Source organism: Passer domesticus, chromosome 20 (assembly GCF_036417665.1).
Source record: "Passer domesticus isolate bPasDom1 chromosome 20, bPasDom1.hap1, whole genome shotgun sequence".
Taxonomy (NCBI): Eukaryota; Metazoa; Chordata; class Aves; order Passeriformes; family Passeridae; genus Passer; species Passer domesticus.
In genome coordinates this window covers 11258745-11278993 of record NC_087493.1, presented here as the reverse complement: position 1 = coordinate 11278993, position 20249 = coordinate 11258745, and the positions used below count along the sequence as shown (strand labels likewise).

Below are 20249 nucleotides of genomic sequence, written 5' to 3'. Positions count from 1 at the left end.
CCAGCTGTGAGCAGGTATGAATCAGCACCCAGCAGAGAAGCTATCCAAGAGATCCCAGATAGGTAAGGATGTACCTCCACATCCATCCCACACTCCCCTGCATCCCTCCCCATCTGCAGAGAGGAGAGAGCCCCAAAACCAGGCACTTTTGCAAGAGCCTGCCAGAGGAGCAGCAGTAATCTCCCCAAAGATTGCAATTTTCTTTAACAAAATCCCACTCCTTTGGGGAAAAAAAAAAAAAAAAGCCCAGGCATAAAAAAGCTTTGGAGAAGAGCAGCATAAAGGGATGAAAAAAAGTTGCCCAGCGCTGCATGGCATATCTGAGGTGGGAGAATTAGACACCAAAGCCCTCTAAATCCATGCCTGCTTCAGGTGCCTCCTTTCATCTGCAGCAGGAAGGGGCGACCAGAGAGTTCCGCACCATTTTCTTGTATTTTCAGTTAAAACGTGTAGTAAGCATTTTAAGAATGATAAGCCCTTGAAAACATCAAGGGAGTGATGTGTTTTCTAACGGGGTGAGGTGCTGGTGGAAGGGCTGAGGGGAGCAGAGGGACCTCACTCACTGGGACCCTGCCCCTGCTGTGGGTGCAGCCCGACAGCCCAGCCGTGGAGGGGATCCCACTCCCAAAGAGAGATCCCAGAACACCCTAAAACCAGAGCAGCTGCTTCCCACAGCCTGTTCTTAGCAGGTACCGTGCTGGGAGGGAGCAGGGAGGAAAGCAGGATAAAGCAGGATGTGTTTTTACATAGAGATAATTTTCTGAAGGCAAATGATAAAGGTCTCACTCTACACTCTGTGGAAATGCACTTTTAATCACACTGTAATTTCTTCTATTCAGGGATTTTAAAATTTCTTTTTCTTTTTTTTCTTTTTTTAAGTAGCAAAAATCCAAATAACATCCAAGATGTGCTGCCAGGGAGCTGTGCCGTGACAAATGAGGCTCCTGCAAGAAGCAGTTGTCATCCTGCAAAAGCAGGGACTGAGTGTGCAGCCAGCCCAGCTCTGTGCTCCCAGCACTGAATCAGCCTCCAGTTCCCATCCCCTGCCCTGTGCAGCGCACTGGGAACACCCTGGTTTGAGATAATGAGTTTTCTGAGGGCCCAGGGGAAGAGGCAAATTACATTAAAAAAATTAAGTGGGAAGAACAAGGATTCATATTTAACCTTCCTCTTTGGGCATAAGCAAGGCTGGAGAAGAACAGAGGAAATTTAAAAAGCAATATTCTATCACAGAATCACAGAATTCTTTGGGCTGGAAGGGATCTTAAAGACCTTTTCCACCCCCTGCCATAGCAGGGACACCTTCCACTGCCCCAGGCTGCTCCCAGCCCTGTCCAGCCTGGTCTTGGACATTTCCAAGGATCCAGGGGCAGCCACAGTTGCTCAAAGCACCTTGTGCCAGGGCCTGCCCACCCTCACAGGGAAGGATTTCTTCCCTTTAACTAACCCAAATGTCATCTTTTTCAGTTTGAAGCCATTCCCTGTGTCCTGTCCCTCCATCCCTTGTCCCCAGTCCCTCTCCAGCTCTCCTGGAGACCCTTCAGGCCCTGGAAAGGGTTCTGAGGTTTCCCTGAAGCATTCCCTTCTCCAGGTGAGCACCCCCAGCTCTCCCAGCCTGGCTCCAGCCCTTGGAGCATCTCCATGGCCTCCTCTGGGCTCTCTCCAGCAGCTCCAGCTCCTCCCTGTGCTGGGGCAGCTCTGCAGGTGGGGTCTCACCTGAGCACAGGGGCAGAATCCCCCTCCCCTCCCTGCTGCCCATGCTGGGGTCAGCCCAGCAGCACAGGGCTGGATTTCAGTGCAACAGGAGGGAGAGAAAACCCTGCAATCCCCAACCTTCTGGATTCCCAGCTCTGCTTTAGAACACAAGCCCCGAGCAGCAGCTCTGCCCAAGCTGAGGATTCCCCCAGGCAGGGACAAGCAGGACGGGTCCCCCCAAGGTCACTCACAGCAATTTTGGCCTTGACAGTGGCCAGCTTGTCCTGGGCTGCTGCCAGCTCAGCGTTGGCCCTGTCCAGAGCCTGCCTCTTGGGCTGCACCTCGCAGAACACGCGGTGGAAGCGCTCGATGTTCAGCACCCACGAGCACAGCCCGGCCGCCGCCGCCGACTTGGTGGCCACGAACTCGGGGTTGAACTTGGGGTCTTGCAGATAGGGCTGGAGGGCTTTGAGGCAGTTCTCGTGGATGTTCTCCTTGTTGAACTTGACCAAGGAGTCCAGGAAGCTGTCTACCCTTGCCATAGCCACTCTGGCTGCTTTCCAGCTCCTGTCCTTGGGGATCTTCCCTCCCGGGGCCGTCAGCACCATCACGGCTGCTGTGACGTTGCTGACAGCAGAAGGAGGTGACCCAAAGGACCTCAGCTCCGTCAGATTGGTCTGAAAAGGGGAAAACAAGGTTGTTAGGTAAAAATGAATGGGCTTTCTTTCCACTCTGCCGCTAATAGAGTCAGGCTCCCAGGCTATCAATCTGATAAATTGGGCTGCTCTGGGCCCCAGCAGTGCTGCCTTTAGATCACTGCTCTGCATGGCTGCAGCACACCTGCTCCATTCCCTGCTCCTGACATCCCACCTGGGACCAGCACAGCACACTGCTCCTCCCCAGGTCCTGGGGGAGCAGCAGGTTTTATGCCCTCTCAGAAGATTGGGATAAATAAGAATGAAATCTGTGGAAATAACACTCAGGCCCTCTAAAACAACCTTCAGAGCTTCCCTTCAGAATTAACCAGGTTGGAAAAGACATTTGAGATTATCAAGTCCAACCTGTGACTAAACACCCTCTTATCATGGCACTGAGTGTCACATCCAATCCTTTTTTACACACTTTGGCACCAGCAGGGAGGAAGCTGGAGGAGGGACAATGCAATGCGCAGAACTTGGGCCATCAGATGGCACAGCCCCTCTCCTCCAGTGAGGAGGAAAACCACTGGGAATCCTCACCCCACCTTGTTGAGGGTGTTGAGAGCAGCCTGGGCAGCTTCCAGGGCAGGCTCAGCCTTGGCCAGGTCCTCCTCACAGTCCTTCTGTTTCTGCTCCACCTCCTGGGCGATGAGGGCCACCTTCCGCTCCTCCTCGTCGGCCACCGCCTTCTTCCTGCTCACCTTCTCCGTCTCCACGCCCACCACCTGGATCAGCTTGTCAGCATCCTCATTCTTCTGCTTCAGCTCCACCTCCTGGGCTGCCAGCTTGGCCTTCAGCTCATCCACCTGCAGGGCAGAGATCTGTGGGACTGGGCTGTCCCGCCTCCTCCTCAGCGCCCAGCACAGCCTCACACCCAGGGACCCCCGGGCAGGGAGGGCCTGGCTGTCAGCAGAGCCATGGTGATGCCTTCAGTTTTACCTTCCATATTTCCAGACTCTGCACTGCACTGGCACAGAACTCTGAACTCCACACCAAGTGCCAGCAGCTCTCCTCACAGCTCAGGCACACAGAACAATCCTTTCCCAGCCCCACAACCAAGGACAGCGCTGCAGCTTCAGCCCCAAAAAGTGCAAACAACAGGGGATGGAGGAGAGCAACCTGGGAGGGTGGGACTGCATCACCTGAGCTGCAACTGGACAGTGAACCCAAGGTGGGAATGGACCAGAACTGATCAAAGTGTGAGAACTCGTGCCTCTGAGTCCATCCTGGGTCCATCTTGGGTGCAGCCCTGGCTGGGCTCTTGCACTGCCCAAGGTGGACCCTTTGAAGGGTTTTAAATAAATCCCTGCTTTATTCTTTAACTCTGTTCCAGGCAGCCTCTCTTTAGGCATCAGTTCCTACAGCCCAGGAGCCCCATCGCACAGCAGGCACCTGCAGAAAATCACCATAAACCCAAACCCATCAGCTCTGGGCACGAGCTCTGATGTCACAACCCCCCTGAGCAGAGGTGCTGTGCTTGCTGGGGAGGTGACAAGGCTACAGTTCAGCCTCACTTCAGCTTCTCGGCCTGCAAACCTGGGCACGAGGTGGTTTGGAGCAGGATCTGTGCCCCAGGAACTCCCTGAGCCTCCTGCTCACCCCAGCACACCCTGCCCTCCCCAGGCACAGGGCAGGGGCAGCACCTGAGACCATTGGTCCTTCAGGAATCACAGAAACTTGGAATGGTTTGGGTTGGAAGGGACCTGATACCTCATCCAGTCCCCTGCCACAGGCAGGGACACCTTCCACTGTCCCAGGGACACTTCCACTGTCCCAGGGACACTTCCACTGTCCCAGGGACACTTCCACTGTCCCAGGCTGCTCCGAGCCCTGTCCAGCCTGGCCTTGGATGGGGATGGGGCAGCCACAGCTGCTGTGGGCACCCTTTGCCAGGGCTTCCCCACCCTCCCAGGGAAGAACTTCTTCCTAACATCATTTTCACCCCAGAAAAATTGCAGTTGGCATCTGCTAACAGGTGCAGAGCTCTGAGGTTCAAGGGGCTTTAAATGTGATGTCAGATGAGCCTGAGAAGGGACATCCCCTCGAGCTGGCAGCCAGGAGGCCACCAGCACAGCCATGGTGGCAGCTCCTCACCCCCTGCTCACAACAGGAGCCCTCAGCAGCATTTGCACGGGGAAGCTCACACAGGCTTGCAGACAGAAAACCTCCTGCTAAAATCCCCATTTCGGTGAATTTACCCAGGCTCTGGGCAGACCTCGGAGGCTTTCACTGCCTGATCTCAGGCTCATAAAGGTTCACTTTGAGCTCCTGGGGTGCGTCTTTACCCACACAAAAATGCTCACAGCAAGGGAAGCCAGCCACTGGTTTTGGAGATACCATTTTGATAGCAGAAGGGAGAGCACAGCCTGCAATCCATGAACTGAAGCTGTTGACATTTAGCACTGGCTTCACGTGGAGAGCAGTTTTTCAGGGCTCTCCACACGCCCTCCATCCATCGCCACCCCCTGCTCCTGGCTCTGTGGGACTGCTCTCACCAGGACAAAGGCACAGCTGTAAATCCAGGCTCACAGAATCCCTCCGTGTGACAAACCCAGCAGCAGCTCCTTGTTCAGCTCCAGCTCTCTGGGGGCTGCAGGAAATTGAAGTGGGCTCTGCTGATGGCTGATATGGCTGTGACCTTCTGCCCAGAAATCAGCTTTTGTGTGCTGGGTACACACACAATGCACACACAGACGGCAGCTCCGGGGCTTTACAGGGCCAGGACAAAACAAGCAGGGGATTAAAATCCACGGGCACTCAACAGCAGCACAAAGAGCAGGTGTAAGCTCAGCCCCGGGGAGCACACAATGCCCTGCCAAGCTCCCCAGCAATGGAAGGGGAAATGGCTTTGTCAGGGTTTTAAAAAAGGAAGAATGCTGGAGAAGGATTGTTTGCAGAGGCCTGCAGTGACAGGACAAGGGGGATGACTTCAGATTGATGGAGGGCAGGGTTAGGTTGGCTATCAGGAAGAAATCCTTCCCTATGAGGGTGGGCAGGCCCTGGCACAGGGTGCCCAGAGCAGCTGGGGCTGCCCCTGGATCCCTGGCAGTGCCCAAGACCAGGCTGGACAGGGCTTGGATTAACCTGGGACAATAGAACGTGTCCCTGCCATGGCAGGGGGTGAAAAAGGATGATCTTTAAGATCCCTCCCAACCCAAAGAATTCTGTGATTCCGTGATTCCATGAGAAACCTGTGAGCAGCTTCCTGAGTGCAGAACAATCTGATAAGCAATTAGTAATGTGAGGTGGAAAGGGAAAGAGCAAAGCAAATGAGAAATTCAAGGGTAATGTGCTGTGACTTCATCAGGGAAAGGAAGGGAGAAGCCCTTGCCTACCACCAGAACAGCATGAGAAAAATTATTGAAGAGAAGAAAACCTGGAGGGCAGGCTCCCAGAAGACTCATTTTATCTGATTGTCCCTGCCTTGTTTCAAGAACACAAAATACATCAAAAGGTCAGCGATTAATTGATAGTGGCAGGCAGGCTGGAATCTGGAATGCAGTGATGCAATATTAACCACAGCCATCCTCAGAATTACTCAGCAATGGGTGCTGACCTCTCGGTGGCACACAGCACTCTGAAAAACAAATGACTCATCCCACACATCTTCCCAATCCATTATCTCCTAACGGGAAGGAGGCTTCAGCTTCCCTGAGTGCTGAGGATGCACTGTCCACAGGGAGAGCTGGTTGTAAAACCTGCTGGAGGAGGAAAGTTGGTCAACAGCATCAAGGTGTCCAATTCTCCACAGGAAAGAAAAAAAAAAAGGAGATAAAGGTAGAGAGGACCACAGTGAAAGGAGGTAGAGAGGTTATTTTGAAATGGGAGCAGCAAAGTAAAAAATACCTGCAGCTCCTGATACAGCACCCCCTCGTGCTGAGGCCACTCTGAAATACAGAAATACACAAACCTCATCCTTAACTGGGGCCTGGAGAATGCCAGTGGTGAGCACCAGTCCCCAGAGCTGTGGCACAGCCAGGTGATAGCCAGGGATCAAATTCCTCCCCCTTTACTGTGAAAATTCCCCCAAACCAACCTGCAGGTGACACACCTGAGTGAGAGAGAGGACTCTTTATTTCTTCAGCCCCAAGACCAGGTATGTCCATGGCTGAATGTAAAGTTCAGCCTCTTAAACCCACGTTCAAGATTGAGCATGCTGGTATGATTTCCAATACTGATAAATATCCACACTCTGCTTTCAAATCAACAGCAGTTTTGACTATTGCGCACATCTGGTAATTTAGGTGTTTAATTTTAGGCCCCCAGTGCTAATTTTAGACTTGAATTTGACATGTTTGCCCTCACTGCTCTGCATCTTAATTACCTGCTCAAGGAGGCACCTCTCAGCCCAGCCTCACTGCAACCAGACACCACCACTGCTCTTTTATCCCTCTTGGGATTTGATTTTCCCATCCATCCCATTGCCTCCAAGTCCCCCACCACTGCTTTGTGGCTCAGCAGGGAACCCTGCCCACACAGCACCCACTGAAGAGAAGCCTGAAGGATCCAGAAGGGTTCCCACGTGTCACAACAAACCCAGGGACTTGTTCTCAAAAGATTCACTTCATATTAGCTGCTCCCCCCAAAAAATAAACTTAATCCACCTTATCCACCACTGGGAAATCCTGTAAAAACAGCAGCACCCCACAGGTCCATCAGAACTATGGCCTGCATGGGTGAGGTGAGGTTGCTGGGAAATATACCAAGTTTAAAATGTATAATTTTATAATTTCAGTCAGGTTTGTTTGCCTTTGTCCCTGGGGAAGGGAATTTATGTTTCTTTCCAGGGCATTGTTCCACCAGGCAAGGCCTGATGAATTTAACATCTTAACAGACTGGGAATAGCACAGAAGATACAGAAAAGATAACGACCATCAGCTCCAAACATCACCCCTGGCATGAACGGGAGTGTAGCACCAGATGTAGGTGTCACTGCAGAGAGGGATGGGAAACACCCAGAACAACTTCTAGTCACTGCCAGAGGAGAGTGCCAGTGGGGGTCTTTAGCTGGGGGGTTTTGGGATGACTGATGTGCATTTCAGACCTGTGTTAGCTTTCCTTAAAGATGGATAGCATGATGGAAGGAAAAATGAACATCAGCCTCATTTTGTCAGCATGCACTGCTTAATTTTGAGAGTCTTGCTGGGGTTATTGCAGATTTCCTGGATGCAACTCCAAAAATCACTGACTGTCCTGTATTTCTAAGCTGTTTTGTCACCACAGCTGAAATTTAACCATTAAAAGAGGATGGCAGAGCCAGCTGGATCCCAATCTCATTTTATTTACCGAAATCTTTCAGTTACCTCCCAAACAGCAGAGACTGGGCACACACCTCTCCATTCTCCTTTCCAGTGCAGAGCATCACTTCTGTTCCTCCAGAAACCCAGCTGAAGCCAGACTAGAGCCAGGATCCAGCCCAAATTTCTTCCTTGTAAAGCTCTCCTTCGAACCAGACAAAAAAGAACAAGGCAAACCAACCCCAAGGAGCCCTTACCTGTGCAGAGGTGCTCTTGAGCTTCTCCAGGCCGTTCTCCAGGCGCTCCATTTTTGCCTTTAAATCCCTGTCCTTCCTGAGCAGCAGGCTCTGGTAGAGTTTGATTTGCTCCAGGAAGGACTTGGGGGTGGTGTAGTTGTAGCGGCGCTCGTTGCTGAGGTACAGCCGGGACACCTCGTTGACACTGATGTGGACATGGGCCATGAATTTGCTGATTGAATCCTTGACTGAATCCTAGAGAGAAGATGGGAAGATGAGGAGAAACTGTTTTAAATAGAAAACTATATATAAACACAGGTCTGTGCTGAATGGAAAGGAATTTGGTAACTTTTGATTCTGCTGCAGCACAATCCAGGGTGTAACACCTCAGCTGATCCCTTTTCACTGTTATCTCTAAAATAACTTTGTTGCTCATGTACTTTATACACCTTTTTTATATCTTTTTATCTCACACATTATCTTATTCCAAGCAATTTCTCTACAAAATAACAGCTCTTTTAAGTATAATTTTGGGCTTTTCTCCTGTACAAATGGGAAAAGTGCACACTCCTAAAAAGAAACATTGTAGGCTTTATTCTTCCTAAATCCTGCCTGAAAAAGCTAAATAAACAGAAATGAATCTCTATTCTAGTAACAGATTGCCATCACTGAGAACTTGACCTATTTTTGCCCTTGAGATTTCCAGAGGCTCAGACACAAGTGGGGAGAGCAGCAGGTTATTTTCTGTGCAGGTTTGGGGCTGCCCTTGTGCTGGCAGAGCTGTCCTTTCCCTGGCAGTGCCATCAGCTCCCAGTGACACCTCAGCAGCTCCCAGTAAGACATCTTCAGCTCCCTGATGCTGGAAAATACAACAGCTCAAGACACATTCCTAGCAGTCCCATCCTGTTGGTGATTTGTACACAGCCCTCGGCCGGAGATAAATGGTGCTCACCTGTAGCCATGATATTTTATGAAAAATCCTTTGCTAGGATTTTTCTCCTATTCTAGCTGAGAAGCCTCAGAAAAGAAATTTAAACAATAACTATCTGATGGCTGTGGAGTGTGCTCTGGACAGTGTTTACCAACAGGTGCATCTGGGATTGGGGCATGTTGGTTGTTTCTAATTAATGGCCAATCAGTCAGCTGGCTTGGACTCTCTGGGAGTCAGGAGCTTTTGTTATCATTCATTGCTGTTTTTTCCAGCATTCTGATGGATCCTTTTCTCTCTATTCTTTTAGTATAGTTTTAGTATATCATTTTAATATAATATATAAAATAACGTAATAAACCAGCCTTCTGAAACACGGAGCCAAGCCTCCTCACACGAAGCCTCGACCCCGCTCACCTGCAGGGTGTCCATGTCCCGCAGGAAGCGGAGGCTGACGGACTCCAGGGCCTGGCGGGGCCAGGGCTGGAAGCAGTCCATGGTGGTGCAGCCGGCCAGCGCCGGGAAGCGCCGGCAGCGGAGGCGCAGCTTGGGGCCCACGGGGGACAGGCACAGAGCCACCTGAGGAGCAGGAGAGGTACTGAGGAGCAGGGCAGGGCCAGGGAGAGCAGCGCCTGCCCCGCAGCTGAAACGGAGGGGAAGTTTAGTGAGATGGAAATCTGTTTCACGTTTAGGTAAAATGTTCTGTTTTAAATAATTAAGTCTTTCTTAAATACTTGCTTACGTAGATATGTTGTTTAGTCTGTGCTCAAAACTACCTCTTCTACAAAAAACTTATACTCACAAAACTACTTTTACTGGGACAAAATAATGTAAAAAGAGATAAGAGAGGCCTCTTAAACTTTGAAACATAAACTACAAGAAACAAACAAAATTCCTTAAGAGTTCTTTCTGTACTTTCTAATAAAAAAACTGGCTACAAGTGTAACGTGAAACTGGTAAAATCAATATGCATAAACTTATTATAAAACTCTATGCATATATATACAAGTAAAAGAGATTTTTTAAAAGTTCAGAATTCTCAAAGGTACCCATGTTCTTTAAAAAGAATGATCCCCACATGCGTCCAGTGCTGTAATAAACATACCAGCTTTACAACTTCTACAAGTTGTAGACTTAGTTGTTTTTTTCCACAAATCACAGCCCACCTCAGGCTCCATCACCCCTTTGACGCCTTAAGTTTTAGATTCTGTGCTGCTTTAGTGCGTAGCTCTGAGTTTCACACTAAGTGTTGGTGAGGTCTCTTCACAGAGCAGCCAGACTGTGTGCACCAGCCAGCCTGCTTCTAAGTTTGTCATCAAAGCCTCAGGAATTCATCAAGGCTATTGGAACATAAATTGTGCTAAATTAAGAAAGAAGAGGCTGAGAAACTGAATACCAAGACCACAAGAACTAAATAAGAGGACTGTGAAACACCTGGACTGTAACCAACCACATACTCTGAGAAATGCAGAGAGAAAATGAGTGAAAAGACAAAGGCACCAATCAAGAAGTGTGTGTTAGTAGTTTATAGAATCCATAAATACGTGTGTAATGTAAACAATAAACAGCCTCTGCTTGATCATATTGGTCAGCTGCTCGGGAGTCCTGGATTCCCACAATAGGAGGCAAAACAATTCCTTCTCTAGCTGGGGACCAAGGACAAATGATCCAAATCTCAGGCCCAAGGGCATAAACAATGTGGAATGAAGGGAGAAAACAAGAAGGATGAGACTTCATAACCTAAAGCTGTAATTGAACAATTAACTCCAATATGGAAATGGACCATGGATGGAAACTAAACTTTGTTTATGAAAATATGTCTTGAAGAGCTGGTTTTTGGCCTTGGTTCACAGAAAAACCAAGATAGGAGGGAGGCTTTGTACCCCCTGGGGCTTGGAGCTCTGGAATTTTGTCTTTCTGTCTAGGAAAAAGTACTGGAACTAGCTACTAAAACAGTAACAGGCTGAAATATTTGTGTGAAGAGCACAGATAATCTATAAAAGGAAAAAGGCAAAAAATCATTCAGCACCAACCCCTCGTGCTCCATCTCACCTTCAGCTGCCGTCGGACTCGCTCGATGAAAAACCTCCAGCAATTCTCCCTGGAATCCAGCAGCCCCCGGCCCCTGACTTCATTCCTCACACTGCTGATGATGTTTTCCACTTCCTCATCAGGGAAGAGATCCGGGATTTCCCCTAGGAGAGGAGGGCATGCTTGGGTTTACACATCTGGATGCTGTTGTGGTCTCAGAGCAAAGGGAAGATGCTGTCCCCCTCTTCAGGGGCTCAGGGCTGTCCCCTCCTCAGGTAAAACCCCTGCACCAGGTCCCCCTAAGCCCCAGAAGCAGCAAAGAGGCACAGAAGGTCATTCTGCTGAAAAATAAACATCTGTGAGAGCAAACTTCCTTATAAAACACAAGGGAAAGGAAGACAGAATAGAGTCAAAGTACAGAAAATCTCTTTTTTATTTTTTTTAGCTCTGCAGTCTAATTAGATTAAAAAATAAATATTCAAATCCCTAATAAGCCATACGTATTATAAAATCATTGTAGTTTTGCAAATTGTGCTGCTGATTCCTCACCTCTCCCCATCCCTGGTGGGGATGGCACCTTCCCCATCCAACTCACAAAGAAGGCAAAAAGTGGCAGGGATCTGCCAGAGAAAATGGGGACGTGCCCACTGCAGGTGTCCTCCCATGGTGCTGGTGACACAGCCTGCACCCCCAGAACTGCACAGGGATGCTCAGCCACACACACCTGTGCCGTGCTCTGCAGGGAAATGGAGCACTGGCGTGGACACCAACTGCCCTGCGGTGGTTTGGGTGAGCAGCACCTCAAAAACCTGAATGCATCTGGAAAAACGACAGGGAAAGGACTGGAATGGGATAAGCAGCCAGGTGACACTCACTGACAAGGTCACCCCTTCATCCTCCAGCTCACAGTTACTCCAAATCTTGTATCCAGAAACAACCTTAATTTCTGAGGTGGATGCAGGAGATCCACCGGTGGAACTCCTCACCTGGTGACACATTCCCTTGGCTCTGCCCCCAACTGAAAGACATCCCTTAACAACCATCTGCAGAATCCCATGCCATATGGAAAACCAGGTACAAGCCATGAGGGAAGGACAAGAAATCCCCCAGCTGATGGAGGCCCAGGGAGGCCTTGGCACAGCTTTTACTCCAGAGCCGAACCTCATCTTTTATTCACCAGGAAAAACAACTTCCAGCACATTTCATCATTGCCCCTTTGTGTATTCCAGAATTCCAGGTGCTGCCAGGAGCAAACCTCCCCGGGAGAGGGGAAGGCAGAGCCCAAGGGCAGTACCTGATGCCAAGAAGTCGTTGACCAGCACCAGGAACTGCTCGTCCGCCAGCTGCGCGTCGCTCAGCAGGAACACGGAGCCCACGCTCTTCAGCCCAGCCTTCAGGTACAGGCTTGCCAGGTCTGCCTGCAGGGGGGACAGCAGGAGGGTTCACATGGGCCAGGCACAGAAATGGCATCCTTCAGAACCTGCCCAGTCACTGAGAACATCAGCACAGCTGAGGGCTGGGGCTCAGGGCTGGGGTGTTCTTGGCAGTGCCAGGAGAGCTCAGGTGTGGCTGCAGCCCTGGGCAGATGCTCTCCAGCATTTGCTTCTCTCCACAGCTGCATGTTGTCTCTGGGGTGTTTCAGTATCTCATTTAGGTTAGAAGAGCCCCCTAAGGACAGCATATCCAACTGTTCCCCCAAAGTGGCCAAAGCCATCACTGACCCGTATCCGCAATGCCACATCCACTTGGCTTTTAAATCCCTCCAAGGGTGGGTATTTTACCACCTCCCTGGGCAGCTGTGCCAGGGATGGACAGCACTTTCAGTGAATAAATATTCCCAAATATCCAACCTGAGCCTGCCCTGGCCCAGCCCGAGGCCGTTCCCTGTGTTCCTGTCTCTGTCCCCTGGAGCACAGCCCGACCCCCCGGCTGTCCCCTCCTGGCAGGAGTTTTGCAGAGCCACAAGGTCCCCCCTGAGCCTCCTTTGCTCCAGGCTGAGCCCCTTTCCAGCTCCCTCAGCCTCTCCTGGAGCTCCAGCCCCTTCCCCAGCTCTGTTCCCTGCCCTGGACAGCTCCAGCCCCTCAGTGTCCTTCCTGTCCTGAGTGTCCCAGAACCGTCCCCAGCACTGGAGGTGGCTCAGCAGTGCCAGCACAGGGCATGGGCACTGCCCTGGCCCTGCTGCCACCCCAGAGCTGGGTCAGCCCAGGTGACCTTGACCTCCTGCCCACCTGGGCACACCTGGGATCAGGGTATCCCCCTCCATTCTCTTTCCCAACACACAACAACCCTTCAGGGCAACTTCTGCTCCTTTTTCCCTTCCCCTCCATTTCAAATCCCCCACCTTGAGGTCAGGGACGCCGTAGCCTTTCCTCAGGGTGATCTGGAAGACCTCCAGGGAGCTGAGGAAGGCAGCCAGGCGGGTCAGGCTCTGCTTGCCCGTGCCTCCCACGCCGACCAGGAGCGCGTTCCCCCGCGGCGCCTCCAGGACGCGGCTGATGCGGCAGCTGCACCGAGGCATACAAAACCTCTCATTAACAGCAGCGTTTCCTATTTCTCTGCCCACTGCTTTTCAATACATATTTTATTCACTAGGAAATTGTGTTCTGAGCGGGGTGAAGAATGGCAGTCTCGGAGATGTGGCAGCAATCAATGCCCATCTCTGCTGAGACCTGTCCAGAAAAACCTCAAGTTTGGTGGCAATTCAAAAGGTGCCCATTTTTTTTTTCCACCTGCCAAGTCCTGCTGGATAGAACAATATTTTAAGTGAAGGCCTGGGTGTCTTTGCAGGGAGTGCAAGGGGAAAAGGACGTTACATTGACACACAAAAACTGAGAGCAAAATTCAAGGCTCTGACGCCCCTGCCCAGAAAAGCCCCTCTCCTCAGGACTTTGGGATTTGTGCACAGGTGAGGAGCCCTGCTGAGCATTCCAGAACATTCACACCTGGCTGGCATGGCACAAACCTGCCTGGAAAACAATCTCTGTTCCTTTTATCCATACTGCCACTACATAAGAGTGAGATTTCCTCACTCTTACCATGAACTTGCTGTTATTTCCCAGGTCTGCTCCCCTGAGAGTCCTATGGTGAGCCCTGTCTCCCTTTTGTTCTTTTAAGCAAATGCTGACACCCCCACATGTTCCCCATTAGGTGAGGGGGGTCCAGAGGATCCCACCTGTGGAATCCTCCCTGTCCTGGGTCTGAAACACAAGCCCCATTCCTTTATTCAGCTCCCTTCACTATTTTCCTAGATTAACCTAATTATTTTTCATTTAAGACTGTCAGAAACACTGCCCTGCTTTATTAGAGCTCCAGTATTTCATAATCTATGCACAGACTCTGACCAATTTTATTATAATTTAATAATTTCTGTGAAATTATTTCCATAAAAGCAATCCAGACTGTGAGGAGAGCTTTAGCATTGCTGCTCTGAATTACCCAGGCCAGCTCTGCCCGTGTCACTGCCTTGATGTGCTCCCCAGGGCTCCGTGCTGTGACATAGCCCTGGATGAGGTGACTGACAGGTATCCCCCATGGCCCTACACATATTAAGTCATCAAATGTCTTTTTTGCTTCTTTTTTTTTCTCCCAACTGAAAATCTTCAGCAAATTCAAGCTGACATTCAGAAGCTGTTTGAGATGGAAGGAGTTGTGTATTTCAGCCAAATGCAATTTCCAAATGCAGTGAATGAGATTCACTCAGCCCCAGTGAAATCGTGAAGTGCTGCTGGATGCTCAAATCCTGCTTTCCTCATTATTCTCAGTATGAACTGGAGGGGCAGTGCCGTGTTTTGCAAATTCCAACTGCAAATCCCGATTTATGCAAAGTGCTAGAGGAGCACAGGGTCAATATTGCTGTCACCATTCTGCAGGCAGTGCAAGCAGGAACACTCATGGACAGCAGATTCCATGGCCCCCGTGGATGGAGGAGGGAATGCCCAGACTGTCAGGGAAAATCTGCCCCAGCCCAGTGGTCAACAACACAGGTTGGGAGCACTTGAACAGACAAATTGGTGTGTGTATTAAAAAAATAAATTATCTATATATACATTTGTGTATATATATACTCACATTTTATATATATACACGCACACACATATATATAAATATGCAAGCTGCCAGGTCCAGTGAGAATTAAAACCACCCACCCTGGCTGCAGCAGGTCAGGGGTTTCCTTCCAGCTCAGAGCCCCAAATCTGCACCTCCTCCTGGGACAAGGTTTCTGTACAAATTCAAGCTCTGATTGCCATGGCAGCTCCATCTCCTGAAGCCACTTAAGGCCAGCTCTGCATCCCAGCACCCAGAAGTGATTCTGTCTCTGCTGGGATTCCCCCAGGCTGTGTGTGAGAGCTGGAGGTGCCCCCCAAAGCATGTAAACAACTTCATAATAATCAGCAGGAGGCTTATTTTCATATAGTCCCACATGTCCAATTTCCAGCTGGAATCCATCTGCACCTCCAGGCATCTCCATGCAAGCAGGTTTTCCAAAGGATCAAAGCAGTTTAAATGCCTCCATCCTTTAAAAGTAGCAGGCTGAATGCACATAATCTCACTTTATACAGAGGCAAATCCCTCTAAGGGCCTGTGTAAATGTGGCTCTAAACCAGCAGTCAGCATCTGGGGAAAGCCCAGTACAACCAGCTCTGTCCTGGCTGACAAGGGAAGACAAAAAAGCACCTGAATGTGGTCACATCTGAGAAATGTTTATGCAGAGTGCAGGATCTGGCACTTGGCCCTGTAGAACTACAAATTATTTGCCTCAGCCCATGGATCCATGCTCCTACATCCTCCAGGAAACCCCACAAAACCATCAGCACAGACAAATGATGGGGGAATAAAGGCAGAAAAGCCCTTACACGTGGCTCATGGCATCCTCAAACAGTACCAGGTCCATGGCAGCGTTGACTTCGTTGTAGCTCTCCAAGGCTTCCACGAGGATCTGGTTCAGCTCCTCCCAGCTCGGAACTGGCCTATAGCCAGGCTCCCCGAGGCCTTTGGCAAAATGGCAATAAATATTCATGTGTTTGGCCTGCTCTAAGGTGTCCTCAATGTCCTGTGAAAGAGAAGAAAATAGAGAACAGATGCAGGAAAACCCACTGCAGCTCTGAGCCACCTTCCAAGGGAGCTGTGGTGTTCCAGCCTTTTTATGTCCACAAGGTTGCACCTGTGTGTTGGAAAAGGGGAAACAGGCACAGGAGTGAAAGAGAGGGAAAGGAAAATCCCCAGGACTGATTTCCCTTCCAATAAACCCATTCTGTTCCATTCTCATCAGAATCAGACCTCATCAGACCTCCACACTTACGTCGTAGCATTTCTTCACCATCTCCCGCTGGATTTTATCAAAAGTGTCCCAATCCACCTCCTCAACCATCCTGTCCCGGTACACCCGGTTTGACTCATGCAGGTAGAGCTTCACCAGGTCTTGGGGCTGCTTCAGACATTCGGGGGTAGAGAACAGCAGGCCCTGTGGGGAGCAAGGACAGCCAGGAAGCCCAGGCTTGGCTGGAGGGAATCCAGCCCAGCACCCACCAGGCTGAGTCCCCCTCACAGCCACCTGCACCTGAGCAACCCCAAACACCCAGGGAATGTGTCCTCTGTGAATCCAAAACTGCCAAAGCTGCTCCTCAACCCAGAGGGGTTTGAGTTGGGAGGGACCTTAAGGATCATCCCATCCCACCCCTGCCATGGCAGGGACACCTCCCACTGTCCCAGACCCAGTGTCCAGCCTGGCCTTGGAGCAGCTGCTCTGGGCACCCTGTGCCAGGGCTTCACCACCCTTTACAGCCAAGAATTTCTTCCCAGGATCCCATTAAAACCTACTCTTTGTCAGTGGGAAGTCATTCTCCCTTGTCCTGTCCCTCCCTCCCTTGTCCTAAGCTGCTCTCCAGCTCTCTCAGAGCCTCTTCAGGCCACATCAGTTCACTTCAGAGCACTGCTCAGGCTGAACAACCCCAATTCTCCCAGCCTGTCTTCCCAGCAGAGCTGCCCCATCCCTCTGCTCATCCTGGTGTCCCTCTGGGCTCCCTCCAGCACCTCCAGGTCCTTCCTGGGAGCTCTCCTGGTGCTGGGACCCCTGAGCTGGGTGAGGTCTGACAAAGCAGCCCAGAGGGGTGGAATCATCTCCCTCAACCTGCTGCCCACAGCCCTGGGAAGGTTTCCCACATTCTTTTGAAGGTTTAGACTCATTACATCCATTTTAATCCTCCACCCAGCCTCCCCTGGCTGGGCTGGGGTCCTGCTCTCAGCATTTGGGACCCTGCAGATCCAGGCACCAGCCCAGACACGTGGTTCTCCCATCCCAACCTATGCCACGGGTGCTTTGTCAAGAAGGAAGAAAGGTTTGGAAATGTTACTGGTGGCTATTTTTTCTTTTAATCAATTAATTCTAATTAGGTGCATTCTGCCTGCAGGAAATATCAGTTGCTGTCTGCTTAGCACAGTATGTTTACCATGAACTCTATTAAAATGCATAAAAGAATTATATTTCAAAGAGGTGTCGCCTATACTAAGCCTATTAACAGCACACAGGGTTTTCAATGGTATGAATTAAACAGACAGCTTTTATTCCTAACATCTAATTATTTATACATTAAATATTAAATGCATTGAAAGCAATGTAAAGCAGGCCCTCTCAGCTCACTGGTCCATGGCTCAGATTGTTTGGGTTTCACATCTGTCATTACAGCTGTCAAATTATTTTATTTATTCCAGAAAAAAAAAATGGTGAGAAAAGCTGACAACTCAAAGAGAGGAAGGAGCAACACATCAGATCCTAAACTGATTGAAACAGAATTAAAAATCGCTCAATCCCTCTAAAGGGACTGAATCTAAAGACCCCCACACCCCAAAAGCAAGAGGGACACGTGGCTGTGGGTCACTGCATGTGTGGTGGAGGTGGGACAAACATTTAAAAGAAACAAAGAAGAAAAGAGGATGGGGAATCCCTTGAAAGGAGAATGAGGAGCATTCCTGTCACCCTCTGTCCCAGAGCTGGCAGGATGTTTTCTGTTACCCCCAACCCCGGCACATTCAGCTGATCAAATTGAAGCCTCCCACTGAAAAGCTGAAATGTTCTCTCCCTGCACCTCCCAAAGCCCAGAAGAACTGGAAGGCAGGATTTCCCACATCTCACATCCTGAGCTGCTGATGCTCAGCTGAGCACAGTGACAGCCCTGACTCCCTCCTGCCGCAGTGGAGTTATTCACTTGTTCAGGTCCTGTCCCAGCTTTCCTGTCTGTCTCTGCTTCAGCTCCTGTCTGATGGCAGGCACAAGGCTCTGAACTTCCACGTGCCCACTTTGTGAAGCAGATGTTAACAAGGACAGTGACAAATGACCAGCTGGGGGTTTAGAACAGGCTACAGTGCTGACCATCAGTGTGGCTGCTGAGGAATTTATCAAATTTTATTAATCAGCCTGAAACTCTGAAAGACTCTTTGAGCAGCAACACCAGCTGCTCCAAAGCACGAGACTGCTGGGGAAAACAGAAAAACAAAATCTCACCAAGGATGGAAGACAACATTTCTGGAGCTGAACAACTTCACTTTGGTACAGTGGATGGTAATTCAGTTTCAGTGGTAAAATCAAAGCTGGTTTGGATTGATTTATCACTCTCTAGCTGCCATCCTGCATGCTCAATGCTGAGCACCTGAGAGGACGTGCTGGTACAGCCACCAAGCTGCCCTGGCTCTGGCAGAGCAGCTGAACCAGCCACTGCTGTCCTCTCCTCAGGGCCAGCACCCACAGAGCATCCAGCCCCTGTCCCACGCAGGAAGAGCTTCCCTGTGTGGTGGGGTGGTGCCATGGACCCCCCACCCACACCAGTGGGGTGGGGATCACCAAGACAAGCCCAGCTGCAGCACCCTGACAACAGCCACTGCTCAAAGGGCTGGGTCAGGAGCACAAAGCTCTCTCCAGCTTGTCCTTTTTCCAGCCATAGGACACTTCAAACCGCTCAAAATCTACACCTCTCTCTGGAGCTGTGCATCCCTCCCCATTGGCCAGAGGAGGCTGGAAAGTGAATAGTCATGGGTGGTGGCTCTGGAATCCATTCAAAACCAGGCAGGGGTGAGGGAATGGCCCCAGGTCACCCCTGAGCTCAGGGGACACCCGTGCTGTGCCATTGCTGAGTGGGACACTGTCTTTGGCTCACCAAGGGCCAGAGGGACCTCAGCTGCCTGTGACACGGGCACAAACTCCAAATGGCACAGGACAGGAGCTGCACTTACTTGGAAGATATTGGAGAAGTCTCTGAGGTTGAACACGTAGTGGAACTTGACAGCTGTTGGCAGGAAGGTGGCAGCCACCTTCCGATGGAGCCCCAGGGCCAGGGCAATGAGCTGCTGGGCTGATTTTTGCACAGCCTCTGAGAAGTTCCCACTGGCCAGGTGCTGCTCTAAGATGGTGCTGTAGATCCTGGACAAGGAGTCCTGGTCAGGGTTGGAGAGAGCGAAGACACAGAAGTGACGCTGAGGAAGAGAAAGTGAGAGGTGGGAAGGTCAGAGATGGAAACCACCTCGCAGGTCAGTGCCCTTTCTGTGGTGGGACACAGCACTGAGCAATCTCAGCTGGGCTCCACTTCCCAGGAAAGGTTGGCCCAGATGATCTTTGGAGGTCCCTTGGGATGCTCTGTGATCCCATGACTTGAAGCCCACCAGAACTCTGTCCCCCTCCAAATTCCCAGCAGAGGACAGCTGGCAGGAGACACCTTCTGCTGGTTGAACAAGGGATTTTCAGTGACATTTCATGATGGAAGCTCAGTCCAGTGAAGAGCTGAGAGGTCTGAAGGCCCCACAGAGCCCTGGGGAAGCCCAGGCCTGTCTCTGGCAGGAACAGCCCCTCCCAGAAGGTGCCACCTCCCAGGAGACCCTTTGCTGATGAGGAGCTTGCAGAGGAGGAGAACATAGAAAGACTAAGGTTAGAAAAGACCTCTGAGATCAAATCCAACCTTTAAACAGGTGCAACAGGTTCTTGCTCCTGGTAAAACACCTCACAAAAACCAATAGTTTCTTTGTTCTCTTCTTTTTCTAGTAAATTGCCCAGGCAGGACTTTTGGGCTCCTGTCCAAATGGCCATCCTTAAGTTTGAGGTGAAGTCCCCCAGGTCCTATGAGGTGTCTTTTTACCTAATCGAGGAGAGAAACTTCTGGGCTTTTTTCCTTTTTAAGGGGACAAAGGATAGTTTTGTCACTCCATCAACAGGGGGCACATTCCTACACTGAACAAGCCACCCAAAAATGAGGGCCGTGGAGCAGGGCGTTACCTGGAGCCGGGGGTTGATGGTGAAGCTCCCTGCAGTGGGGTTCATGCAGGACACGTACTGCACATTGCTGATCTCCTTCAGGCACAGCCTGCTCCTGTCGTACCTGGGGGCACAGCAAAAGCCACACACGGTGACTACACACCCCTGAGTGTGACTGTGGGCTGCCAG

The 20249-nt window shown here is 50.5% G+C and overlaps 1 protein-coding gene across 3 annotated transcripts in view; it reads right to left on the bottom strand.

Moving 5' to 3' along the window:
• The window catches only part of DNAH9 (dynein axonemal heavy chain 9), a 132753-nt gene that overhangs the window by 64034 nt on the left and 48470 nt on the right, over positions 1-20249 (bottom strand). For all 3 annotated transcript variants that reach the window (XM_064395318.1, XM_064395319.1, XM_064395320.1), the window contains 11 exons: positions 20082-20184; positions 19049-19288; positions 16125-16286; positions 15679-15875; positions 13167-13329; positions 12120-12243; positions 10847-10989; positions 9212-9373; positions 7888-8121; positions 2939-3199; positions 1947-2372 (listed from right to left, as the gene is read on the bottom strand). In XM_064395318.1, coding sequence (XP_064251388.1) covers positions 1947-2372; positions 2939-3199; positions 7888-8121; positions 9212-9373; positions 10847-10989; positions 12120-12243; positions 13167-13329; positions 15679-15875; positions 16125-16286; positions 19049-19288; positions 20082-20184 — 2215 coding nt within the window. The remainder of the gene's footprint in view (positions 1-1946; positions 2373-2938; positions 3200-7887; positions 8122-9211; positions 9374-10846; positions 10990-12119; positions 12244-13166; positions 13330-15678; positions 15876-16124; positions 16287-19048; positions 19289-20081; positions 20185-20249) is intronic.